This window comes from Eptatretus burgeri, chromosome 15 (genome assembly GCF_056783735.1).
Source record: "Eptatretus burgeri isolate ZD-2024b chromosome 15, Ebu_testis_v1, whole genome shotgun sequence".
Lineage (NCBI taxonomy): Eukaryota > Metazoa > Chordata > Myxini > Myxiniformes > Myxinidae > Eptatretus > Eptatretus burgeri.
In genome coordinates this window covers 47,873,864-47,901,363 of record NC_140975.1, presented here as the reverse complement: position 1 = coordinate 47,901,363, position 27,500 = coordinate 47,873,864, and the positions used below count along the sequence as shown (strand labels likewise).

At 43.7% G+C, this 27,500-nt stretch overlaps 1 protein-coding gene across 2 annotated transcripts in view; it reads right to left on the bottom strand.

Moving 5' to 3' along the window:
- Positions 1-27,500, bottom strand: part of LOC147012126 (uncharacterized) — a 146,445-nt gene that overhangs the window by 47,931 nt on the left and 71,014 nt on the right. For both annotated transcript variants that reach the window (XM_085858460.1, XM_085858459.1), the window contains exons 10-13: positions 24,033-24,110; positions 14,717-14,846; positions 14,241-14,360; positions 11,699-11,924 (exon numbers count right to left, since the gene is read on the bottom strand). In XM_085858460.1, coding sequence (XP_085714586.1) covers positions 11,699-11,924; positions 14,241-14,360; positions 14,717-14,846; positions 24,033-24,110 — 554 coding nt within the window. The remainder of the gene's footprint in view (positions 1-11,698; positions 11,925-14,240; positions 14,361-14,716; positions 14,847-24,032; positions 24,111-27,500) is intronic.

Sequence of the window (27,500 nt, the reverse complement as noted above, 5' to 3'; positions counted from 1 at the left end):
TCTGCCAGTAAAGCCAGAATTGAACCCTTCTTTTCCTCACTCAAAACTTTTCTTTTCAACTCTTTTGGCATGGTCAATAGTTATTTTTTTGATTCCAATTACGTTTGAGGTACTACAAGCACTGTTTTTACCATCCAGCTGGTCCTATTGCAAGAGGATAGTGATGACCCCAGCAGTGGTTTTCATACTTTTCCTTGTTAAATAAGATTTGGTTCAGGTGATCACCTAATCAGTACCTCACTGAGTAGAATGAGGTGTGCCTGTGTTGGAATTCAACAGACACTGGAATGGAAAGGCTGCCATACACGAAGATTTAAAAAATTTTTGGAGTGATCTCTTATTTTACACACACACACACACACACACACACACACACACACACACACACACACACACACACACACACACACACACACACACACACACACACACACACACACACACACACACACACACACACACACACACGGTGGCCTGAAAGTCACTTTACCACTTCCCAGTGATGCATTGTTCTTGAACTCTTTTAATATACAGGTTTTATTGGATAGGTCAGGTCAGGTATGGGAGCATGTGCCAGAACAGCGCGTCGCTGCGTCCACTTTCCACTGGTACTCCAGGGGCCTCCGTCTGGCCATCCCCCAGGCAGATGCCAGGCCCATCCCCATCTCCTTGACATGCCAGTCAACCTGCTTTAACCATGAGGCACGTGGTCGGCCCATTTGCCTCCTCCACTCACGAGATTCCCTCACTGAGAGAATCTGGTGAGTAGGATCAGCGTCAGGAAAACGAGCCACATGTCCATACAGCCACAACTGATGCTCACGGACTATGCAGGTAACAAATCTCATCCGAGTCCCTCTCAGAAACCGCTCGTTGGACACAAAATCCGACCAGCGATAGCCAAGGATTCTGCGAAGAGACCTGGTACCAAAGGAATTAAGTCTCCGTCTCAGATCCTTGGTCAGAGTCCAAGTCTCCCATCCATCGAGCAAGACTGGAAGCACCAAGGACCTGAAGACTCGGACTTTCGTCCTCCCGCACAGGTACAGGCAGCGCCACACCCCATGATCCAGTGAATCCATGACTCCCTAGGCCTGACCCAGACGTCTATTGACCTCTGACTCACAGCCAGCAGAGACATGAATATCACTGCTAAGGGAAGTGAATCTCTCCACGACCTCAACATCCTCACCACAAACAGACACAGACAGGACAGCAGCATCCAAGATGTCATTGAAAGTCTGGATCTTAGTTTTAACTCAAGAAACCCGTAATCCCAGCAGCTCCGACTCCTCATTCAACACCTCGAGGGCCCCCAAAAGGATATCTAAAGTCTCCGCAAAGATGACTGCATCATCTGCAAAATCAAGGTCCAAGATCTTGACATTCCCAAACGATGCACCGCAGCTTGATCTCTCCGACATCCACCCGAGAATCCAGTCCATACAGGTGCTGAAAAGTGTGGGGGCCAGTCCACACACCTGACGAACTCCAGTAACAACTGAAAATAAGTTAGAGATGGTACCACCACACTTCACAGCACTGTCAGTACCACAGTAGAGCTCAGACATCAGATCGATCAGTTTTGGTGGCACCCCACGAAGACTAAGAATCCTCCAGAGGACATCCCGATTCACTGAATCGAACGCTTTACAGAGATCAACATAGGCTGCAAGCAGCCCCTGCCAAAACTCTCGTCTGCGTTCAGTGAAGACCCGAAGAGCAAGGATACGGTCAATCATTTACCTCTTTGGTTTCAATTCTGACTGCTCTGGACGCTGGTGCTCAAGCAGATGGTGGCGAATCCTATCAAGAATTATCAGAGCAAAGACCTTGCCCAGCACTGAGAGCAGAGTCACCCCTCGGTAGTTGTTGCAGTCTTGGCGATCACCCTTCCCTTTCCAAATAGGGACAATAAGGCCTCTCTTCCAATCAGTTGGGATGATGCCTGTGTTCCAGGCAAAGCACAAAACTGCATGCAACGACATGAGTGCAGCATTTCCACCAGCCTTGAGAAGTTCAGCATGGATGCCACAGATCCCTGGAGATTTACCCCGTTTCAACTGGTTCACCGCAGCCCGTGTTTCCACAAGCGAAGGTAGACCACAGTTGATTGGAGGGTCAGCAACAGGGATTGTAACACCCTTGACGTCCAACTCGACAGTTGGGGGATCAACCTGGTACAACTGCTCAAAGTAACCGGCCCAGCGGGCCTTCACTTCAGACTCCTCTGCCAAGACCCTACCACTCTCTGCTCTAACTGCAGTGCTCCGAGGGATGGGCTTGGATGAACGCAATGCACGAATTCCCCTGAAAGCAGGACGAGAATCACCTGTCCACAGGTGATGCTCTACCCCCTCACAGATTCCTCGCACATCGCCCTCCTTGTCCACCCTTAGAGCCGAGCTGTTCAGGGAGCTGGGGCGTAAAACTGTACGTGCACTGCCATTCAGCCTGTCCTGCGACTCTGGACAATGGTATCCAGTGTCCCTTGAGAGACAAACTTCTTCTTTGCCCTGCAGTGAGTTCCAAGACATCGACCAGCAACATCAAGGACGGTGGTCTTGAAGGCACTCCACAACTCTTCAGGACCCCCCCAAAGCACCCAGACCCCTCAAATGTCCACTCAGCCTGTTCGCAAACTCCTCCGCGACCCTCTCATCCTTGAGCTTGCCAACATCCAGCCTAGGCTGGGATGGTACCATTCTCCCGGATTTAAGGTGCAGCTTTAGAGTTGCTGCAACAAGCCGGTGGTCAGTATTGAGGAACTGAGCACTCCGGTGGACCCTGCAGTTCTGGTTCGTCCTCGAGCGACCATTAACGAGGACATGGTCAATCTCCTTTGCCACACCGCCAGCATTGGAATACCAAGTCCAGCGATGAGCTTGTGGGCGCTGAAACCATGAACCAGCCACCCAAGTCCCTGACTTCTTGCGAAGTCAAGGAACTTAGTGCAATTCTGGTTCATAGTTCCTGACCCATGGGGACCAACACATGTCTCATAACCATCCCTATGAGTTCCAGTCGATGCATTGAAATCCCCCAAGACTAGAAGTGTATCTCCTCTGGGGCATTGATCAACCACAGACTCGAGCGGGGCATTGAATGTATCCTTCACGGTGAGATCACTCGCCTCAGTCGGAGCATAGACAGAGACGTTTTAGCCAGCGTAGGGCAAGGTCTCAAAATGTATGTAAAACGCTGGCATATGCTGAACTATTGATGGTTTTTTTTTTTTTTTTTTGGGCGTATAAAAAAGTGTTGGACGTATGCATAACGTATTAGTAACGTACACAGAACGTTTTAATCACATGTAGATAACTTATACGAACGACTGCTGAGCGTGTTGTCGGCGTTCACAACCTATGCCCAATGATAGTCTAACTTATGCATAGTGCGCGGCAGCGTATCGCCGACGATCACGGGGCATAGGCTATTCATAGGCTGCGGCTCGAAGATTCAAATCATAACCGCACGAGACATCGAAGTATGAAGCCGCTGTCACACCTTGACGTTTTAGCCAGCGTATGCCGACGTATGAAAAATTTGCCGAACCAAGCTGGCAGACGTCGAATACGTTATGGGTAAGTTTTGTATGCATTAATAGCACTCGAGCATACGTCGTAGTACGCTGGCATACGTCGTCATACGCCGAGTACGTCGAGAAATTTTCAGCATGTTGAAAATTTCTCGACGTACGACACACATTCCGCATACGCTGGCATAAGTTGTCGTCACGCTACGCGATCGTTGGCACATGTCGACATTCGTTACTTGTATGTTACTCATAAGTCGAAACACGTCAACGTAATGCTTAGCGTCAGTGTTCCAGACTCCCTGTTTTTTTTTTTTCTTCTTTGGTATGACGGTGATGTTGACACTTCGATTTCTAGTGCGGTTATGATTTAAATCGTTAAGCGGTAGCCTATTAATTATATTATATTATAACCACACTCAAAATCGAAGTGTCAACATCACAGTCATACCAAAGAAAAAAAATAAAATAAAAAAACAGGGAGTCTGGAACACTGACGCTAACCAGTACATTGATGTGTTTCGACTTTTGAGTAACTTACAGGTAACGTGTGTCGACGTGTGTCAACGATCGCGTAACGTGCCTACAACTTATGGCCAGCATTATGCGGAACGTGCGAGTCATACGTTGGCAAACGTCGAAAAATTTCAAGCATGGAAAATTTGTCTAACACCTCGGCGTACTACGACGTATGCCAGCGTACAAAGGCGTATGCCAGCGTGCTCTTAACGTATACAAACTTACCCATAACGTATTCGACGTGTTCCAGCGTTTTAGCCAAATTTTGCATACGTCAGGCATACGCTGGCTAAATCGTCAAGGTGTGACAGGGCCTTCAGGGATAGGACATTCCAGGCACCCACCCGAAGGGACCGCCTCAGGTTAACCCGAGGAACCGCCGTCTGGTGGACGACACCTCAGCACCACTCCGACACATTCTTCCACAATCTGACCCAGGAATGTTACCCTGTGGTTTCCCTCCTATCATCAAAGATTGTGGGTCCCGAAGGCTTTGCCCCAATCCCTTCATCCGGTGAGCTGCCCTGCGAAGGGAAGCTGCACAGGAGGTACTCCCACGGAGTGGGTTTTCAGATTTTTTTGCGTTTTTGTGTTTTGCGGAACGAAGGGTTTTACAGTGGCCGGAGTGCAAATCCTGCCACCAACCTCCTAATAAGAAGTAACCCAATTGCAGGAGGACATCCGCAGACACAGTTGGGCACGACATATGGATGGCCGTTGGCTCACAAGGAGCTCCTCCGCCCTTTGACAGGTTTTGTTTTTAATCCTGCTGGGTGTCCATATCCAAACACCCTCCTCACCAAAAAAGCTGGTGGGGCAGACGGTTTAGTCGCCGACAACCCGACCATGGAACAGGTTAGTACAGGTTTACATGGTACCTGTAGCAGGTCAATGATCTAACCTGACCTGACAGAGTTAATTACATTGGATAGTACTTACAATAATTAATTTGTCATTGTATCTGTGTGCTCCATCATTCTTCTGAGTCAGTGTTTCCACATACCATAGCAGGCGAGGGCAGAGGGGAAGGGACGGAGGGAAGTGCAAGAAATTTGTCAGGGGTAAAGTAACTTTTCGGCTATATATATATATATATATATATATATATATATATATATATATATATATATATATATATATATATATATATATATATATATATATATATGTATATATATGGGGCTGCAAAAGTAGGTATACAGTAATGAAAAACAAAATGTGCGCACAAAACGTATTTTATTGATTATACAAGCATATCAATAATAACATACCAATAATAAACATATCAATAATAAACATATTAATCCCTCAAATGTTCAAACTGTTTGCCCCCGGCATTCACAAACTCCACTATAAACCTTACTGTATACCTACATTTGCAGTCCCCTGTATATATATATATATATATATATATATATATATATATATATATATATATATATATATATATATATATATATGTATATATACATAGTAGTAGCAGTCATGTCTGAGGCTCCGTTAACAAAGTATGCCTCGGCACCGGGACCTTTCGTCCTGTAAAATGGCCAAAAGGTCTCTGAGTGCACTGCGTTCAATTATCCTACAACTTTACCGCTCCCCAAGGTCGCCAAATGAGCTGAACTTGATGGTACATGCACAGGATGCAGATCGCACAAACACGTTGTCTTCCCTTTTAAAGGAAATATTTATAATGAATAAATGAGGGAAAAGGTGGATGAGACGAGCTGTTTGTAACAAACCAAGTGGATCAAAAGGCACAAAGAAGTAGATGGGAATACGCAAACTTATATACAATGATGAAAAATAAAGAGTGAAATATAACCCACTCTATGTGCCACAGAAAACACTTTCACAAACATTAAATTTAGCAGGTGCGGTTTTCCCATTGTCTGTAATGTGCAGGGTGGAAGGCGATGATGCAGCCCATTCTGGAAGCCAGAAGCGAGACAACAAGAACCAATGATGAAGTGAGTCAAAAAAAAACAAAGTAAGCCAGAGATGAGACAAGCCAACCACGAGGAGAGCCAGCGACAATCAGTCCCTCAACCAGCCCTCGTGACTCTCTGTCCTTTTCACATGCGTCCTCCTGGTTTGCCTTCTATCCTGTCTCCAGCTGTTCTTCCTTCTTCTTCCTTCTCTATCTTCTTCTTCCTTCTCAAAGTGCTTCTTTGCACTCCGTGCATGTGGAGTTCTCCTGTCTCTTGAGGTTGCTGCTTCTTCCTCTGAGCTTTCTCTCAGGGTTATTCCGTGCCAACTCACCTAAATTTCAAAAACCTCCCCAGGTCACCTCCTCAGATTTTGCTGGAAAAAAACAAATGTACATCTATATGGCTCTACCCACCATGCAAAAGATTTGCTTTCAATTCCTCATAGTTTAAAAAATATCTATCTCTCGAGACCTTTGAAATTTGGCCCTTAAAATGGCAAATGTGAAAAACGCATTTTTTTCAACTTCAGGGGCTTATAATTTTATAATGGAAACCTCTAGAAAGTTAATATTGCAAATATTTACTAATTGGCATGCAAATTTTTCAATTATAGCATCAGATAGCCTCTGGGATGCATATTTCTCACTCTATAGGAAGCTAAAAATGGCTTTTGGGCCAAAATGAGCTAAAATAAGGTGAAACTATAGGAGCCCTCCTGAAAATATGGAACAACTTAGAATTTTTTTCCTCATAACACAGTGTTTATAGGGTCATTATCTATCCATAGATACATTTTTGTTGGTATAATACAGTTAGGTGATGAATTATAAAAGTTTTACCATAAGCCCTTGCCTCCGAGGGCTCTAAAATGGACCAATTTTGTCCCCTGGTTTGACCATGTGGCTAGGGGTTTAGGATCTTAATTTTTTTCTAAAGATTTCCTCATATAAGATGTCTACTGACCGAATAATTTTATCTAACGCCCATGGCTTCATATTAAAATTTATTTTATTTACATGCATGTTTTTTTTATAATTATTCACTTTTTTCATATTCATGAGCTTATAAATCTGAAACTGAACACTCCAGCAAAGTGATACTGCAGATATTTATAAACTGGCATATGAAATTTAAGGATCTGTTATCAGAATGCCTGATAAATGCATATGTTTCTATCTGTAGGAAGTTGAAAATGCCACTTTGACCAAAAATGGTGAATATGCAGGGGGCATTAACTGAGGTTATGTAACAACTTTGATTATTATTCTCATAAATAAATAATTTTAAGTACATTTTTTATTCAAAAATAAATTCTTGTAATGATAATCCAAACATATGCTTGGGTTTTAATTTTTTTTTAAAAACATGTCCTACAGTTCTCTATTTGAATTCATTAGTTATGACATACACCACTAGATGGAGTAATGGTCTGTCACAAAACTAGGAGCAGCACAGTCAACCTGTCTGTCTGTTTGTCTGTTTGGAGAACAAAGGAGAGGAGAAAACAAAGGAAACGGATGCAGAAAAACCTGGGCCCAGCAGCACAAGTTTGACAAGTAGATGCACTGTTGGAACCAAATTAGACCAGGAGTGTCACAAGACCTATTATACAAGGAAGGTTGGGCTAAAACAAGTTGCTGCTTTGGAGAAGAAGTCACAAGAATTGATTTCATGTAGATCAGGAATTACTTTAAGTTCAGAAGACAGTATTTGCCGACATCATGATCAAATTCTTCTTTGTGACATCACAAGAAATCCAACAAAATGCAATTGAGTATGACCTTGAGAAGTGCTTCAGAGCAGCAACAACCATTGCTGGTACACGGTCACACCATGGATTCCTGCCAATCTCCTCAACATGTCTGGAGATGAGAAGGGTTTCTTCTGATGCTGTATCATCAACAGTATGCACAGGACCGGAAACCACACAAGCTCATCTGTCCCAGTTATTAGTCCCAACCCTAACTGAACTGGATGTATACCAGGCTGGGAAATATATTGCTTGTCTTTATGACAGAAAATGGTACATTGGGAACATTGTCACAAGAAATAATGATGAAAATTATGTGTTTGTGAACTTCATGAAGCAAGGAAGGGGTAACACATTCTCATGGCCTCCAGAAAAAAAGAAAGATCAATGCTGGGTGCCATTACTCAACATTCCTTGTGTGATTGAGGCCCCTGACATAAAATCTGGTGGACGTCAGTACCAACTGTCACAGCATGACTTTAAGCATGTTCAAGACCTGTTTTCTAAGATGTAAAATTCTGTGCCTCTGAGTGCTAGATAATCATGATAATGAATGTCATAAAAGATGAAAGGTCATTAAAGAGTTTTCTAAGGTATAAAAATTACGAATATTCATTGTCTCTGTATATCTGTAAATAAAAAAGCTGCTACTCAACTAATCAAATTTGTTCTAATTTATAATTTTCAATCACTTACGAAAGTAATCATTAGCATGTATTTATGAATAAATAACATCCTCATCACTAATGTCTAATAAGAAGCATAATTTAGCCTCATGCGCACCCCTGCAAGTTCACCTTGTTTTGTACCAAGTGGGCCAAATTGCCATATTTGGCTTCCTAAAACTAGGAGTATGTGCTTTCAAGAGACATTCTGATGCCACAATCTGAAATTTTGTATACCAGTTTATAAAATTCTGCAGTAACTCTTTCCTGGATAGTTCCATTTAAGATTTATAAACTTCTGAATATGAAAAAAGTGAATAATTATAAAAAACGTGCATGTAAATAAAAAAAATTATTTTAATATGAAGCCATGGGCGTTACATAAAATTATTCGGTCAGTAGACACATCTTATATGAGGTAATCTTTAGAAAAAAAAATGAAGATCCTAAACCCCTAGCCACATGGTCAAACCAGGGGACAAAATTGGTCCATTTTAGAGCCCTCGGAGGCAAGGGCTTATGTTAAAACTTTTATAATTCATCACTGAACTGTATTATCCCAGCAAAAATGTATCTATGGATAGATAATGACCCTATAATCAGTGTGTTATGAGGAAGAAATTCTAAGTTGTTCCATATTTTCAGGAGGGCTCCTATAGTTTCACCTTATTTTAGCTCGTTTTGGCCAAAAAGCCATTTTTAGCTTCCTATAGAGTGAGAAATATGCATCCCAGAAGCTATCTGATGCCATAATTGAAAATTTGGATGCCAATTAGTAAATATTTGCAATATTAACTTTCTAGAGGTTTCCATTATAAAATTATAAGCCACTGAAGTTGGAAAAAAATGCGTTTTTCACATTTGGCATTTTTAGGACCAAATTTCAAAGGTCTCTAGAGATAGATATTTTTTAAACTATGAGGAATTGAAAGCTAATCTTTTGCATGGTGGGTAGAGCCATGTAGATCTACATTTAAGAATTTTTCCAGCAAAATCTGAGGAGGTGACCTGGGGACCCTTAGGTGAGTTGGCACGGAATGACCCCTCAGGTCTTTTTCTTCACCCCCTTTTGTCTTCTGTGCACTCTGTGCATGTGGAATTCTTCTGTCTCCCCGAGGTCACTTCTCATCCTCCTCTTCCTCTTTGACAGAGTCCTCCTCTGGGCCATTCTGCCCATGGGTCAGCACCAATAAAAATAAATACATTGCCACTTCCGGCTTCACAACACAATACGTTGCCATAGCTGGCCAGAGAGATCGTGATGGATTTCACACACGTGACATGCTTTTCATGCCAAGAAGTCCTCACTTGGCAATGCCCACAAACAAGAGGCGTTTACACATACAATATTACCCTGACTATCCTGTCTATAAATTACATGTGCTGCCTCTTCAGCATCACGTGTAATAAAACGACTTATTCTCACAGGTACCTGTGACATTGCAATCTAACCTACTCAAAACACACGGACCATGTTACACCCCCCACCACTTTCCACGTAACATAATATATAAAATAAGGCAATTTTCTGTGGGTATATGCATGTGTGTACGTCTGAAAAAAAAAAGAACATGGCTGGGCTAATCTCCACCACATTTTGCATGCCTGGGTACCCAGTCAGATCATGGAGACCAAAAAAAATCCCCCATGCCCCGCACCAAGAGGGGGGAGGGGGGGAAGATGTGTTATGTTTTCCGCCTGTACATGTGGTACAAGTGAGAGTGGTTTACTAACCCTTGCTGGAGACAGGGGGTGGAAGGGTTTACTAGCCACTACACAAAATATATTTGCCAACCACTCATCGCCAGGCTGCTCACAGAGGAAGCATGTGTTTCTCGTATATGCAAGGTGTCTCAAAAGTCACTGTGTACCTCTGCAAATTCTACATAAATCATGAAAAGCAGCCCGATTGTTAATACGTAGAAATGGCCGACGTGACGTTTGATGTGAGTATAACGTAAGCAACATGTTAGTAACCTGTCAGCCATTCGCATTGTTGGAAGCCAGTTGATTCGGTTTTAAGATGGTTTTCCACTTGAGCACGAGGTTTTTAGGTGGAATATGTGTCTTGTAGTGAAGGTGAATATACTGAGAGGGTAAGACAGGAGCTTGCAGAAAAGTTTTCTGACAGTGTGATGTTTCACATTGTAACACTGTACAGGAGTTAAATTCCAATTTCGTAAGACTGCTTCAGTTGCGAACGCCTCGTGGCCTGGCAGGCCTTCAGTGTTATCAGATGAGAAAGTTAACGGTATCGGTTTCTACATCAAGAAGCCCGAGGAAATCAGTTTGTAAGTTTTCACAGAAGTTTTTCACCATATATCTGGCTATGTAAACAGCCAAAACAGCCATATTTGGTCAGCAGAAAATCCGCATGACATATTGGCGTCACCGTTGCATGATGTGAAGGATGGTGTGTGGTGGCCATGTCATGTAAACGGATAATTTGCCCCATTTTTTTTCCACCAGATGATCAACTCAGAATGCTATTGCGACCTAATTCTTTACCCTTTCATTAAGCAACTGAAGGAAGATGAAATTAGCAGTGCATATTTCCAACAGGCCAGTGCCACTGCACACACTGCTCGGGGCTCCATGACGCTGCTTTGCAACGCGTTTGCAGACAGACTAATTTCAAAGGACATTTGGCCACCGAGATCCCTCGACCTTTCACCTCCAGACTTTTATCTTTGGGGAGCAATGAAAGGCGCTGTTTATAAAGATAATCCCCACAGTCTTCAAGAACTCCAGGAAGTAAACACCAAGTTCATCAACAATATTTCTCAGGCTGAGTTGATGCGTGCCTTCAAGGAATATGCAGGGACATGTAGATGCTTGTCTGCATGCACGTCATTGCCATTTTCAACACATTTTGTAAAGGTAAAATTAATTATTTTACTTCTTCAAAATTCTGTTCGTATGTTCTCGTGCACAGTGACTTTTGGGACACATTGTGTCAATAAAACCAGGTACGTTGTGCATCAGGATAAAGGAGGATGTTTGCATTTCAATTGACAAATCGTATTTTAGGGATTTACAAGTAATTGAATACCTCAGAGAAAAGGAAATTAAGAAAAAAATTAAGTTGAAACAAAAGTCAAAATTTCTTTTTTTAAACAACCTGTCATTGGTCTTGTTCTGATGATTTTTATGATCGGATAATCATCAAAATGTCGTATGACACAAACCAGATCTTGTAAAGAGACCAAAGACAGTGGCGGATCTAGAGGGGGGTTGCAACCCCCCCAACCCCCCTCTAGATCCACCACTGCAAAGATGCAAAATTATCTGAACATGCCTGTGTAATGTCCAGCCTGCAGGCTTCCATGATGGTTGCAAACAGCATAGAGATCGTAGCGGTAGTCCTCAGGGTCTCCGCCGAGCCCCTGAGGCCGTCTCCATGGTGAACCTTGTGACAGCAGTGTCCAGGTGCTCTGACTGCGTCGCACAACATGTGGTGTCATGTCCAAGCTGTTTAGTGGGAAGTTGACCATATTGGCAAGCTTGATGCGGCGCTCTCCAACCTTTTGGACAACAAGGGCGGGATGGGGGGGGGGATAAAAATGTAAAGATCAGTAATAATGAAAGAGGGCACAAAAATACCTTCGAAGGACAATAACTTTTGGATTGCTGCCCTGTATCCTTGCATTGCTCAATGGTGGATGGACACCATTTTGTTTTGTTTTATACTTGCAAAATTCATGTCTGAGCAAATAAAAACTGTGAAAAATAATATACACATCTACAGAAATGAGCTTGACAACAACAAAAGCATAAAAAGTGACCGATAATACAGAAAACACCGTTTTGAACTTTCATTAATTTCACTTCTGAAATTGGTTGATTCATTGCTGTTGAGAGCAGAAATTATAGTAAAGGCTGTTGAAAAAAAGGATGTTTTTTCCTTATGTTTTCTTTTCTACAGGGAGGGGAGCCATCATTTTACCTAAGTTTATTTTTTCTATATTTCCAAAAATTACAATCACAAACACCATCCCATTATTACTGAGTCAGTCCTCTTCAAAGTTGGAATCGAGGTACCATCTTCATGTCCGCTCCCTGTGAAATTAAACGGAAAGCACCGGACCGGATCAATATCTGCCTGCATTAGTCTGGGCTGAGGCAAAATATGTTTGTGCCAGGTCTTGTCTGCACTGGTTAAAACAGGAAGGCTTGGCATACCAACAGAATTTTACAATCATTTTGACCTTTGACCCATGTAAAATCAAAAAGAAACCATCAGGCCAATGTCTACCTACGTTCGGCAGGGGCTGTGGTATTAAAGTTATCATTTTGACAATTCTTGTGTACATTGGTTGAAATAAAGAGGCATGGCAAGCCAAAAACCTTAATTTTGTGACCAATTTTTGAGCTTTGACCACTGTTTTATCCCCAAAACAACTCCAATCCAAATCAGTCTAACTATCCAAATATGGGCTGTTTTTTGCCACCTTTCATCCCTATCGATTCAATTACAATGGAATGGCATGTGTAATTTTTCGTGTTTCACCTTTGACCTGTTACAATTGAACGTTTGGAGGGGATGGGGCTTGGGATCCTAGGGTCCTGAGTTCAAGTCCCGCTCAGCTGTTGAATTAATACCAGGTGGGGTTAACTCGGCCTGTCATCCTTCCGAGGTTGGCAAAATGAGTGCCAGCATGCTGGTATACTGTGTCGGAGTGGTGACCCATCCATGTTGTACCCAATAGCCAAGGAGACTGCTTAGGCAGCACCAACGCTCTGCACAGAGTATGGTCCCAATGGATGGATGGATGGATGGGGTTGGGGGGTGGGACTGCATCAGAAAAATAAAAAGTGGCTCGGTAGATTTGTCCAAGGTACCATGTTTCCAAATTTGAAGAGGATTAGCCAAGAAAAGCAGAAATGGTGTAAAATTGTAGTTTTGGGGAAGGAAGAAAGAAGTCAGAGGACAAACAATACTCGTATACCTCCCTTGCCTGGAGGAGAGACGTAACATAGAAAGATGATAGTGCCAAGGAACAGTGTTAGCATCTCTTGAAACGAGGCCGAAGCACAAGGCGTCTTGCTCTCACATCATAGACAGGTTTATGGCCTTTGTTTCTTACCATCTCTCCTCTGGTTCTGGTCTGACTCCCTCTGCTCTATCAGCCCTCTGACCCTCCACAGGTTTTTCAGGATGCATACAGTGTTCTTCCAATTACCCCATCCTGATGAACTCCCAAAATCCAGGCTTACTACACTCCTCCACTCTTCAGTTCCTCTTTTCTCTTGTTTGTGTAACCACATTCCAGAGGCTGTTCAATACCTGCCTCTTCCCTCCAGGGCTTCAATCAGGTGGTGAACGACCATCTCATCCTCCATACTTATCCAGAATCTTTATTACCCCCATTAATCCTACCTAACCAAGCTATCTTCTTTGCAGCTTACTGTATCTTTCTTTCTCTTTCTCTCTCCATATATATCTCCCGTCTGTTCATTCCCTCGCTTGTTTTGTCCAACTAGTCCTCCACCACCCCACTTATCAGTTTATTGCCTTTTTACCATGTCACCTCGTCACCTCTCCAGCATGAGCCTCGATTTTGCATGGAGAGGAGAAAAAAAATGTGGCACAAAAAAGAACAGGTGGTAACAGCAAAGCGTAATGATTCCTGGGTATTCCAAACCAAAAAGTACAAGTGAACTTCTCAGCAATCGATCTTGCTCGTTGTCGGGAAGGACTCTGTCCATGTGGGTAATAAAGGAGAGAAGAGAAGACGTACAGAGGCAAGAGGGTTAGACGGATGAGTGAGAAAGCTTTTGAAAATCTTGGCCTTTCCTTCAAAAAGGAAAAAAAATAAAAAGAAGTGCACAATGCCAACCTGACGGAAACGCTTCAAATGGAGGATGAGGATGTCAGGCAGCGTCCACAGACTCAGTTTTACCATGCCCTGCTGTAGTTTCTTGCAGTAAGGGCAGCGCCAGGCATTCTCTGGTGCAAGCTGGGGTTATGTAGCACAAAGTTAGTAAATCCAGAGAGGCGATAGAAAAAAAACCAGTTGCATGCGAAGGAACATGGGTATATAGTTTAATAGGGTGAAGAGGGTAGGAATTTAGGGGAAGAGTAGATGAAGGAAAAATCAGGAATGCATGATGGATGGAAGTAACACATCAAGGTAACAAGATTCAGTTACAAAAAAAAAAAAAAAAACTTCAACAAGGCAACACTGTGATTAGTACTTACTGAAAAGACACTGTTTTTACTGCAGCAACTATGATTAGTCACACCACATTTCAAGCAACATTCATTTGAGAGATGACTGAGAGTTGCCGTGATGGATCAGTGGCAGTTACAAACCTGCTCTTCTTTGGTGTACAAGTGAAAGCAGTCGCTAAGGTTACAGCTTGGGGCCTGCTGGTGGAGTAGCTGCTGTTCACGGACACTATCCGCAATGTCCACCTGCTCTTCCGCCACATCTCTGAGAAGCCTAAGGATGTCAGAGACCGCAACCTTCTCTCGACCACAATGTAGGTCCTTTAAAAAATAAAAAAGATGTCCCCCCCCCCCTTCCCCACCCTACTCCCTACTTTCTCAAGTGTTTCAATAGCAACTGCAAGTGTAAAATTAGGCTGATGATCTGCAGAACTGAGAACAAATTCACCAACACAACCATTTTTGTATGGTGCAATATCTTCGTTGAGTGAAACTTCCCATGCATAAGCACCACACATTGTTTGAGAGCAGGCTTACTAGCATATCATTTGGGAAAACAATCCCCACATGCACCCAAAGAAACAAGCGCCAGTGTGCAAAGCATATAAAACAATTGCATTTTGATCACTATCATTTGACGTGCAAGACTGACACAAATGCTGATTTGACGTAATTCAGTTGAATTATTCGGAAGGATAAAATTAAGAAGAACGTACAACACAACACATGGATAATAAAATTAATGTCACATAGCATCTTAACTGATATGCACAGTACTCAGATCAGTGCAGTATGAGCTAAATGTCAGTAGGTGCTGAGGACAATCCTTCGTGCAAGACTACAACAAGCATCTCGATTTACTTTGGAGGTGGGGGCTAGGAAGTAGGGACCTCAGGTGCTCGCAAGGGCCAAATTGACAGTAAGCATTCGGTCGTGTGTTGATAAAAGTTCACATTTCCCAAAATAAAATGTTCCTCAGAATTCATATCAATATACAAAAGGAAGAATGGTGATGGACCGAACCCTCATTGAGGTCACCCAGTGATTATTTTGGGAATTCTGGGATGAAATGGGGGTCAGAGCCAGCATCTTGATTTCCAGATGCTGTTTTTTCTTTATTCGTATACAGCACATGGCTGTGGTGTAGCATCACTGGTTGAGGGGGAGGGTATTCCGCGAATGTAATGCCTGAAAAGGAATTTGGCCATGGTGCCTGTGATAGCTTGCCTGCTCTTTGCGAAGGACACCTTCCAAGGATGGGATCCTCAACATCCACCAACAAATGCTAGCAGATGGGATGCCCGTTTATCATCCATCTGAGAGAGGGCACCCACATTGATGAATAATTCCTGCCTGTGTCAGGTCAGATCAGATTAGATCTGTGACTTGCTACAGGTACCATGCAAACCTGTACTAACCTGTTCCATGGTCTGGTTGTCGGTGACTAAACAGTCTCCCCCACCAACTTTCTTGGTGAGGAAGGTGTATGGATATGGACGCCCAGCAGGATGGAGAACAAAACCTGTCAAAGGGTGGAGGAACTTCTTGTGAGCCAACGGCCATCCATATCTAGTGCCCGACTGTGTCTGTGGACATCCTCCTGCAGTTGGGTTACTTTTAATTAGGAGATTGGTGGCAGGATTTACACTCCACCCACTGTAAAATCATTCATTCCGCAAAACATTCTAAAAGCATTAAAAAAAAAATCTGAAAACCCACTCCGTGGGAGTACCTCCTGTGCAGCTTCCGTTTGCAGGGCAGCCCACCGGACGTCGGAATTGGGGCAAAGCCTTCGGGACCCCCAATCTTTGATGAGAGGTGGGAAACCACGGGGTAACATTCCCAGGTCAGATTGTGGGAGAGTGTGTCGGAGTGGTTCTGAGGTGTCGACCACCAGACGGCGGTCTCCTTGGGTTAACCTGAGGATGTCCCTTCGGGTGGGTGCCTGCAATGTCCTATCCCAAACAGAAAATGATCACCTGTCTGTTATCATCTGAGCAAAAGTGTTTGGACATCAGTATTGCAGCATTCTCTGAGGTTCGAAGACCGGATTGCGGCGAGATCATGGTGGGTGGTTGCACCTACTATTGGTCTGGTCGCTCTGATGGTTACCATGCCCAAGAAGTTGCTATGGCTGTGTCCAAAAAGCTGACTCCAATGATAATTGAGGTAACACCGGTCAACGAGCGTATTATGAGATGAAGGATTCGTCACTCTGTGGGTGTCGTTTCCCTGGTCTCTGTATATGCTCCGACCTAGGTGAGTGATCTCACCGTGAAGGACACATGCTATGCCACGCTCGAGTCTGTGGTTGATCAGTACCCCAGGCGAGATGCTCTTATCGTCTTGGGGGATTTCAATGCATCAACTGGAACTGAAAAGGATGGTGATGAGACATGTGTTGGTCCCCATGGGTCTGGAACTGTGAACCGGAATAGCACCAAGTTCCATGATTTTGTAAGACGTCATGGACTTAGGGTGGCTGGTTCATGGTTTCAGCACCCACAGGCTCATCGCTGGGCTTGGTATTCCAACGCTGGTGGTGTGGCAAAGGAGATTGACCATGTGCTTATTGATGGTCGCTGGAGGATGATCCAGAACTGCAGGGTCTACTGGGTGCTCAGTTCCTCAATACTGACCACAAGCTTGTTGTAGCAACTCTAAGGTTGCAGCTCAAATCCAGGAGAATGTTACCATCCCAGCCGAGGCTGGATGTTGGCAAGCTCAAGGATGAGAGGGTAGCTGAGGAGTTTGCGAACAGGCTGAGTGGAGATTTGAGGGGTCTGGGTGCTTTGGGGGATCTTAAGGAGTTGTGGGGTGCCTTCAAGACCACCATCCATGATGTTGCCGGTAGATGTCTTGGAACTTAACGAAGGGTGAAGACGAATTTTGTCTCTCAAGGGACACTAGATAACATTGACCAGAGTCGCAGGGCCAGGCTGAATGGCAGAGCTGAGCTGTTCAGGGAGCTCAGGCGTAAAATTGTATGTGCACAAAGGGTGGACAAGGAGGCCTATGTGCAAGGAATCTGTGAGGGGGTGGAGCATCACCTGCGATCAAGTGATTCTCGTCCTGCTTACAGGGGAATGCATTCCTGTTACAGGGGGAACGCGCATTGCGTTCCTCCAAGCCCATCCCTCAGTGTATTGCAGTTCGAGCAGAAGGTGGTGGGCTCCTGACAGAGGAGTCCGAAGTGAACGCCCGCTGGGCCGGTTACTTTGAGCGGTTGAGACGGCAGCTGAGGAGTTTGCGAACAGGCTGAGTGGACATTTGGGGGGTCTGGGTGCTTTGGGGGGTCCTGAAGAGTTGTGGAATGCCATTCAAGACCACCGTCCTTGATGTTGCCAGTGGATGTCTTGGAACTCACCGCAGGGCAAAGAAGAATTTTGTCTCTCAAGGGACACTGGATACCATTGACCAGAGTCGCAAGGCCAGGCTGAATGGCAGAGCTGAGCTGTTCAGGGAGCTGAGGCGTAAAACTCTATGTGCACTAAGGGTGGACAAGGAGGTCTATGTGCGAGGAATGTGGACAGGTGATTCTCGTCCCGCTTACAGGGGAATTCGCGTATTGCCTTCATTCAAGCCCATCCCTCGGAGCACTGCAGTAAGAGCAGAGAGTGGTAGGCTCTTGACAGAGGAGTCTGAAGTGAAGGCCCGCTGGACCGGTTACTTTGAGCGGTTGTACCAGGCTGATCCACCAGCTGTCGAGTTGGACGTCAAGGGTGTTACAATCCCTGTTGCTGACCCTCGAATCAACTGTGGTCCACCTTCGCTTGTGGAAACACGGGCTGCGGTGAACCGGTTGAAACGGGGTAAAGCTCTCGGGATCTGTGGCATCCATGCTGAACTTCTCAAGGCTGGTGGAAATGCTGCACTCGTGTCATTGCATACAGTTTTGTGCTCTGCCTGGAACACAGGCATCATCCCAACTGATTGGAAGAGGGGCCTTATTGTCCCTCTCTGGAAAGGGAAGGGTGATCGCCAAGACTGCAACAACTACCGAGGGGTGACGCTGCTCTCAGTGCCGGGCAAGGTCTTTGCTCGGATAATTCTTGATAGGGTTCGCCACCATCTGCTTGAGCACCAGCGTCCAGAGCAATCAGGCTTTACACCAAAGAGGTCAACGATTGACCGTATCCTTGCTCTTCGGGTCCTCACCGAACGCAGACGAGAGTTTTGGCAGGGGCTGCTTGCAGCCTATGTTGATCTCTGTAAAGCGTTCCATTCAGTGAATCGGGATGCCCTCTGGAGGATTCTTGGTCTTCGTGGGGTGCCACCAAAACTGATCGATCTGATGTCTGAACTCTACTCTGGTACTGAGAGTGCTGTGAAATGTGGTGGTACCATCTCTGACTTATTTCCAGTTGTTACTGGAGTTCATCAGGGGTGTGTACTGGCCCCCACACTTTTCAGCACTTGTATGAACTGGATTCTAGGGAGGATGCCGGAGAGATCAAGCTGCGGTGCATCGTTTGGGAATGTCAAGATCTCGGACATTGATTTCGCAGATGATGCAGTCATCTTTGCGGAGACTTTAGATATCCTTTTGGGGGCCCTCGAGGTGCTGAATGAGGAGTCGGAGCCGCTGGGATTACGGGTTTCTTGGGTCAAAACTAAGATCCAGGCCTTCAATGGCATCTTGGATGTTGCTGTCCTGTCTGTGTCTGTTTGTGGTGAGGATGTTGAGGTCATGGAGAGATTCACTTACCTTGGCAGTGATATTCATGTCTCTGCTGGCTGTGAGTCAGAGGTCAATAGACGTCTGGGTCAGGCCTGGGGAGTCATGGATTCACTGGATCATGGGGTGTGGCGCTGCCGGTACTTGTGCGGGAGGACGAAAGTCCGAGTCTTCAGGTTGTTGGTGCTTCCAGTCTTGCTCTATGAATGCGAGACTTGGACTCTGACCAAAGATCTGAGATGGAGACTTAATTCCTTTGGTGCCAGGTCTCTTCAGAGAATCCTTGGTTATCGCTGGTCGGATTTTGTGTCCAACGAGCGGTTGCTGAGAGAGACTCGGATGAGATTTGTTACCTGCATAGTCCGTGAGCGTCAGTTGCGGCTGTATGGACATGTGGCTCGTTTTCCTGACGCTGATCCTGCTCACCAGATTCTCTCAGGGAAGGAGTCTCGTGAGTGGAGGAGGCCAATGGGCCGACCACGTGCCGCGTGGTTGCAGCAAGTTGATCAGCATCTCAAGGACATGGGGATGGGCCTGGCTTCTGCCTGGGGGATGGCCAGACGGAGGCCCCTGCAATACCGGTGGAAAGTGGACGCAGCAACGCGCTGTTCTGGCACATGCTCCCATACCTGACCTTACCTATGGAATCATGGATTCACTGGATCATAAGGTGTGGCGTTGCCGGTACCTGTGCGGGAGGACGAAAGTCCGAGTGTTAAGGACCTTGTTGCTTCCACTCTTGCTCTATGGATGTGAGAATTGGACTCTAACCAAGGATTTGAGATGGAAATTTGAAGAGCAGGTTTTGGGTGGCTGATGACTTCGCGTGATTTGAAGGTTGTAATCACATTAATAATCGTTGGGCAATTATTTTCTTACATTTGAAACTCAAAATATGCTAAAATTAACTTTTAAGTCAAAACTTTTGTCAGTGATCCAAAAACAGACCGGAATTTACCAAAGATGCTATGACGTCACGTTCTCCGAAAACTTCATGAACATTCGGAAACAGCGTGTGAACAATGGCGAGATGCGAATCAGAGAGTGATTTATTTCAGCGGCGATGAAATTGAGTGTATTCATTCCGATATTGCCGAGGACGAGTCGGAAGATGATGGGAATTTATACTATGGAGTTTCTGGCCCTGAACCATATAAATTTGAGCCACTTGCAAGTGCCAGAAAACGGCCTGTTTCGTGTACAAGTGGCAGGACTGACTGTCCGGCAGTTCACACTGACAGACTCCACCAGACAGGTTGGTTTGTAGATTTTCATTTTCTTGTTCGATGTATAAAATAATGTAAGGTTTGATTCGTCTGTGACTTGATGTAATAATTTTTAACCCTCGAGTCACTCAAGAGTCAGAAATGGAATGAATCAATAATGAACCCAAATATATTATACACCGTAGCCTTGGCGTTGAAGTCTTTCTGACAGCTGAGCTCTTGACCCCAGCAAAAGTGAACAGTTAGAACAAACCCCAACTTTCAAGAGACTGTTGTGGCATATAAATACCAAAACATGTTTAGCCTCATAGGGAAATATTCTACCAAATTTAGAAAAAAAAGTGGAAAATTGATCATTTTTTTTACAATTGAAATGAAATAGCCCAATTTGCTGATGCTGTTAAAAAAGTAATTTAACCAACAATAACTTGATTTGTTGAGAAATTTTTTCATGCTTGTGTTTTTCAGAAAGTTTATTTATGTGTTTTTCCATGTGCTCTTCAAGAATACATTTCAAGGTTTTTCTCACTTAAACTCAACAATTGATTCAGTGACAGAGCAGTATCTGGAGAACTTGTCAACCAACAACTCATATTCACAGAGTGGTGATCAGATGTGTTTATGCCTTCGTAATCCTCGGCTGTGAAAAGGTCACCACAAATGACAAGTCTATCCAAAGGGTCCTCTTTACCCGTTTTCTTTGAAGATAATTCGCCCGTTTTGTTTGTACAAATCTTATCCACTGCTGGAGAATGTTTGATTCCTTCGGGAATCGGTGGGAGCGATTACCTGTTTTCCAGCCATTTTCGCAAAACATGATGACACACGTAGAAGGCATGATGTACAAATATCCAAATAACTTTGTCCTACAATAATTAAAAAAAAAGGATAATATAGACAGTTGCAAGCTCAAAAAAAGCGAAAGAACGGCCCGCTGAACCGGACACTTCTTCAATGAGCGAGTGAGCGTCCGCTTTGTTTTGGAGAACGCGATGTCAACATCCATTTATGGCACGCGGATGTTTTCTTCAACAGCCTCGAGAAATAACAACTTCGGAGTTAAATTTCATTAATTTCCCCAATAGTTAGGCAACCACAATAGTTTGCATCGAACTATTTAATGCACATATAAACATATTGATAAATTTTCAGAACATGTTTGGTGACCCGCAACCTGCTCTTTAATTCCTTTGGTACCAGGTCTCAACTGAGAATCCTTGGCTATCGCTGGGCGGACTTTGTGTCGAACGAGTGGTTGAGACTCAAATGAGATTATTACCTGCATAGTCCTTGAACATCAGCTGCACCTGTACGGACATGTCACTAATTTTCTTGACGCAGATCCTGGTCACCAGATTCTCTCAGTGAGGGAGCCTCGTGAGTGGAGGAGGCCAATGGGCCGACCACGTGCCTCGTGGTTACAGCAGATTGATCATCATCTCAAGGAGATGGGGATGGGCCAGGCATATGCCTGGGGGATGGCCAGACGGAGGCCCCTGGAGTCTAGCCTGGGGGATGGCCAGACGGAGGCAGAAAGTGGACGCAGTGACGCGCTGCTCCGGCGCATGCTCCCATACCTAACCTGACCTGCCTGTGAAACAGTTGAAGTCAAACCCAGGCGAGACAGCTAAGAAGCGGGTGTGTGTACGTACCTCAAGGTCATCTTGTCAGCCCAGATGCTGTTTGCAATTCTAGCTAACGAGGTGGTACCGATATTTACTCTTTGAAAAGATGCCTAAAGTAAAACGCCACATTACAAACTACGTAGCAACAACCAGGAGAACTCCATAATTATACTTTGACCTCCTAAAAAAATCATAACCCAACTGCAGGACGACGTCTGCAGACACAGTTGGGCACGAGATATGGATGGCCGTTGGCTCACAAGGAGCTCCTCCACCCTTTGACAGGTTTTGTATTTAATCCTGCTGGGTGTCCATATCATACACCCTCCTCACCAGAAAACCTGGTGGCGGAGACGGTTTAGTCACTGACAACCCGGCCATGAAACAAGTTAGTACAGGTTTACATGGTACCTGTAGCAGGTCACAGATCTGGTCTGGCCTGACCTGACAATCCAGAACCACCAATCAGAAGCTACCAAATTTGGGTTACAACATTAGGACAGGGTCCTGATGTTAAATTACAGATGTCATGCCAATCATGTGGCACGAAGTGTGTCAAAATGGCAGCCTTTATTAATTTCGGGGACGAAAATCAAATCAAATTAATTCCTTCAAAAATCCTTTCCAAACTCACCAGTCAGAATGCTACCAAGTTTTGGATAGATTAGGCCAGGGCCCAGATAAGCTACAGGTCCAGTGGTCCAATTTTTTTCATTTGAGATGTGTTTGTGCATCATAGTCGTGCAATATATACACAACTTTGTGTGCGTGTTGCAGAAGCACGATGCGATGCAAATGGATAGCTATATTGTGGCCAACACTAGATCTAGTGTAGGTCTTGGCCATGGGTGGCGGACCCAGTGGGGAGGGGGGGGGCTCTTTTGAACTTGCTAACTTGCTCTTTTTAATGTGATTTTAGTCATGCTATGTCATTTTCATGATGCAATCAACACAAACTGTTCAGCGTGGATTCCTTTTCAAAGACCTCCAGGGGACCATTGCTGCTATCGATCATGGTGTTTTGAACTTAAGCAACCTTAAGTAGAGAAACAAATAACAAAATAATTGAACATGGCCCTCAACAGCATATTTTTAACATGTTTTTGTCCCTCTGGTTAATACACCTGTGAATCCCACAATACAGAGTGTGTTGGGGTCAGGTATTGAGGTTATTTCAGATGTGGTGGCCATCTTGGAAAAAATATTTTAAAATCTGGAAAATATCAAATAGTAATGTGCCCCCTCCTGGTTTTTTTTTTGAAAAGCCCAGAAGATAAACTAATAATTTATTTTACTTGGCCTTACACTGCAGTATTATCTATTATTTCAGGGCTTGTAGTAAGCATTCTACATCTGCTTTACAGCGTGCACATAGCCAGGCGAGGCTAGGCTCATTTTTAGCTCGCCTGTTCAAAGAACAGAGAGCTATAGCGATACCCCCGACGTGAGCGTCAGCGTCAGCGTGAGCGTGAAAATGTTAAAGTTTTTGGTGCAAGTTATTTAGAAGCTTGCCATTCATTTAATATGTGTACTAGGATGCTGATATTTGGCATGGAGGTTCCTTTGGGGTATATTATTGATGTAGTGAAGTTAAAATAAAAAAAAATAATTTTTTGACCTGTTTTGAACTTAACTTTTTTTGTGGCACATCAACGTTAAAGTTTTTTCCTTTCTAATGTTTTTATCTACCACTATTTTTTACTGATTACAATATACAAATACATATACATATTGCTTTAAAATTATTTGGATCAGACTTCACTGAAATGCTTTATAAAAAAAATATTAGACTTGTCTTTTAAAAACGATAAATGTATAAACAGGTGAGCATTGGGTGGCTTTGACACTAACTCTCTGGTTATTGTAAGCAGCAGCAAGATAGCGTTGGTAAAGCCTTGCTGTCCACATTAATGAAGTAGAAAAAAACCTACCTCCTCTTCCCTTCCTCATCCCACTCCATCAGTAGCTTGACATGGGGTGGCTCACCAAGTCGGCAGAGCTTCAGTGCCCTGCAGCATGACCAAGGGTTGGGGCAGACAAAGGAATTTCAGAAAGAAAGAAAGAGAACAAAGACCTAAGAAATGATCTACAATGTGCATGAAGACATACGAGGTGTTGCTAACTCTTTAGGAAATTCCCAAAGACAGTAAAATGAAATACACAAACAACAACCTCTCAAAAGCATTCAATCAGCAAGTATATGCTTCAATTAATTATTATTCAGTTCGTTACCCTGGCAACCGACCAACCTTGTACCATAAATTTCTACTCCGAACATCTTCCCTCGATAGTCGTTCAAACAGTATTGAAATTAAACTTCATGTTGTTTTTGACAAAGGAAACGATCTCCTTGTATGGCAATTAAACTGAAATGTTTACAAAGTGCAACAAACATCTGATAAAGATGTTGGTCTCAACACCCAAATGCAACCGTGACCACGTTCCAGTTCCTAAAGGAGATGGACAGTATTAATATGGTATCATGGTGCTCATGTGGTTTCCTTGTGAAGGAAACACTATCTGAATATTTTTTCCTTTGACATCAGGACAAATTTTTAACCAATTAAACCAGATCATGAATTCAAATAGGTTTCATATTGAACCATTGTGTGCTATAGTTGTTCATGGGCATTGTGAATTTTTTTTTTTCAGAAGCTCCCCATTAAAAGCAATCTCCGAACAACAAAGAGTTAAGCATACTGTGGCTTTACAGTTTCATCAATCAATGCCTCTGTATGTCTTCAAAAGCAACTTCAATTAACACGCCTTGATTTGATAAGCCAGAAACTTGAACTGAGGGTCACCATAACTGCCACCGAACCAAACTCGGTGATATAATGGTTAGAGAGCATCTGCTCTGAATCTGGGAGTTCCGTGGTTCAAACCCCAGCCGAGTTACACCAAAGACTTTAAAAATGGTACTTCCTGCTTCCTTGCTTGATGATCAGCATTTAAAAGGATAGAGCACAGATAAACAACCGTAGGTTGGAAACAATTGCAAAGGCTTGATGGGTCGAATGGCCTCCTCCTGTGTTGAAGTTCCTTGTAAAGGAACTCATTAATATTATTTTTAATTATTGTTAATAGCTTTTCTGGAATTGGAATTCCAGATAAGGTATTGTCATTGTGCACCAACAGTCTGTTCGTCTCCGATTTTACCTTCTCCGGCGAAACCGCTGGGCGCTGATTCGGCTGAAATTTGGCAGCAAGATTCTGCTCCTGACTGGTAACAGGTATTGTAAAGCTCGTTCCGGTCACGTAACTGTAAGTAGGTCAAAATTGCAGACAAAATAAATTCTTTCACAAATCTTCTTCTCCAGACCCACCAGTCAGAATGCTACCAAATTTGGGTTAAATTAGCACAGGGTCATAATGTTGAATTGTGGAGGTCATGCCAATCACGTGATCGGAAGCATGTCAAAATGGCGGACTGAGCAAATTTTGGTGAAAATCGTGTAAATTCCTTCAAAAATATTCTTCTTCAGACCCACAAGTCAGAATGACAACAAATTTGGGTTACAACATTAGGCCAGGGCCCAGATAAGCTACAGGTCCAGTGGTGCTATTTTTAGCATTTCTGGAATTGAAATTCCAGATAAGGTATTGCCATCATGCACCATTCACCTGTCTCCTATTTTGACTCCTCTGGCCAAACCACTGGGCTGATCCGGCTGAAATTTGGCAGCAAGGTTCTGTTCCTGACTGGTAACGGGGATTGCAAAGCTTGTTCAGTCATGTGACTTTATTTAAGTAGGTCAAAGTGGTAGACTTAGTAAATTGCTTCAAAAATCTTCTTCAGACCCACCAGTCAGAATGCTCCCAAATTTGGATTACAACATTAGGCCAGGGCAGGGATATTAAATTGCGGAGGTCATGCCGAACACATGACCGGAAGTGTATCAAAATGGCCGACAGTCAATGTTTGGTTAAAATGGCATAAATTCCTTAAAAAAAACTTCCTCTTCAGAACCACCAGTCAGCATGCTACTAAATTTGGGTTGCAATATTAGGACAGGGTACTGTTGATAAAATTGTGGAGGACATGCCAATCACATGCCCAGAAGTGTGTCAAAATGGCTGACTTAGCTGATCACATAAATTAGTAAAATATCATAAATTAGTAAAATCACATAAATTACTTCAAAAATGTTATTCTCCAAACCCATCAGTCAGCATGCTACCAAATTTGGGTTACAATATCAGGAGAGGGTACTGATGTTAAATTGCAGAGGCCATGCCGATCACGTGACCAAAAGTGTGTCAAAATGGCGGGCGGACGTAATAAATTGTTGGGAACAATCTCTAAATTACTTCAAAAAATCTTCTTCTCCAAACCCACCAATCAGAATGCTACGAAATATGGGTTACATGTTAGGCCAAGGCTCAGATAAGCTACAGGTCCAGTGGCCTTATTTTCCTTCTTTTTATAATGTAAAGGGATCTAAAGGGATACACTTCCAGGTTATTACATAAATAATTCATCATTTACAGGGCTCGATTTCAGCTGCCTTTTGTGCATCAATCCCAAGTTTATTTATGTTTGTTTTTGTTTTTAAATGAAAGACGCAACATGTTATTACAGTCGTATCTACCTGCTGCACGTTTTTTCAGTCCCGGCACGAGACGTCGGAAAGTGGCTCAGGGTATCAATATTACCTCTGTCATGCAGAGTTCAACCAAATAGCTACCGAAAGTGCCAAATTTGTTTGTTTGTTATATTCTGCTTGTGTAAGTCATGTCACAGCTGTGCAAACGCTTTATGTTTCTGCTTATGAAAAATAATATACATTTCAGGGAGCTGCACTTGTAATCCCTCAAAAGATGCATCACTTCATTGCTATCCTTGGGGCACTTCCACCAAAAAGGTGCAGGAAGTTATTAACAGAGATAACTTAACTTGGTGTAAGTGAACAGTGTCAGTTTTGGGTTTTATGTCTTAATTTGAATATCAGTTGTCAGTTGGGAAGGTCAAAATGGGACTTAGAGCCTTGTTTTACCGACTAGGATTGTGAGCTAGGTAAATTTATATGAGATGGCAAATCATCTGTGGACCAACTGATAAGTGTGGGAGGTTGGATTTTCAACTTCAGTGGAGTTAGGTTGGGCTTTGGTGACCCTCAGGGTGGTGGGAGGGGAGAGAAAGGGTATTTCGCAACTATAATTACAGACAGTAATTTATCACCGGGTTCCGGCTTCGATTGACAACACAGGATAAGTTTCTCTTTGCATTAGATAAATTGTGTTCTTCTCCTATGTGCCATTAATGATTTGGTATTTCTTGGTCAAGGAAATTCAGGTGTGCTAAAACTAGCTCTTTGAAGATTGGTTTTGGGAGCACGATGGAGCATGAGCATGATCGTGCTCTTCAAAACTGAAGTGCCGGCGGTTGGCCTGTGATT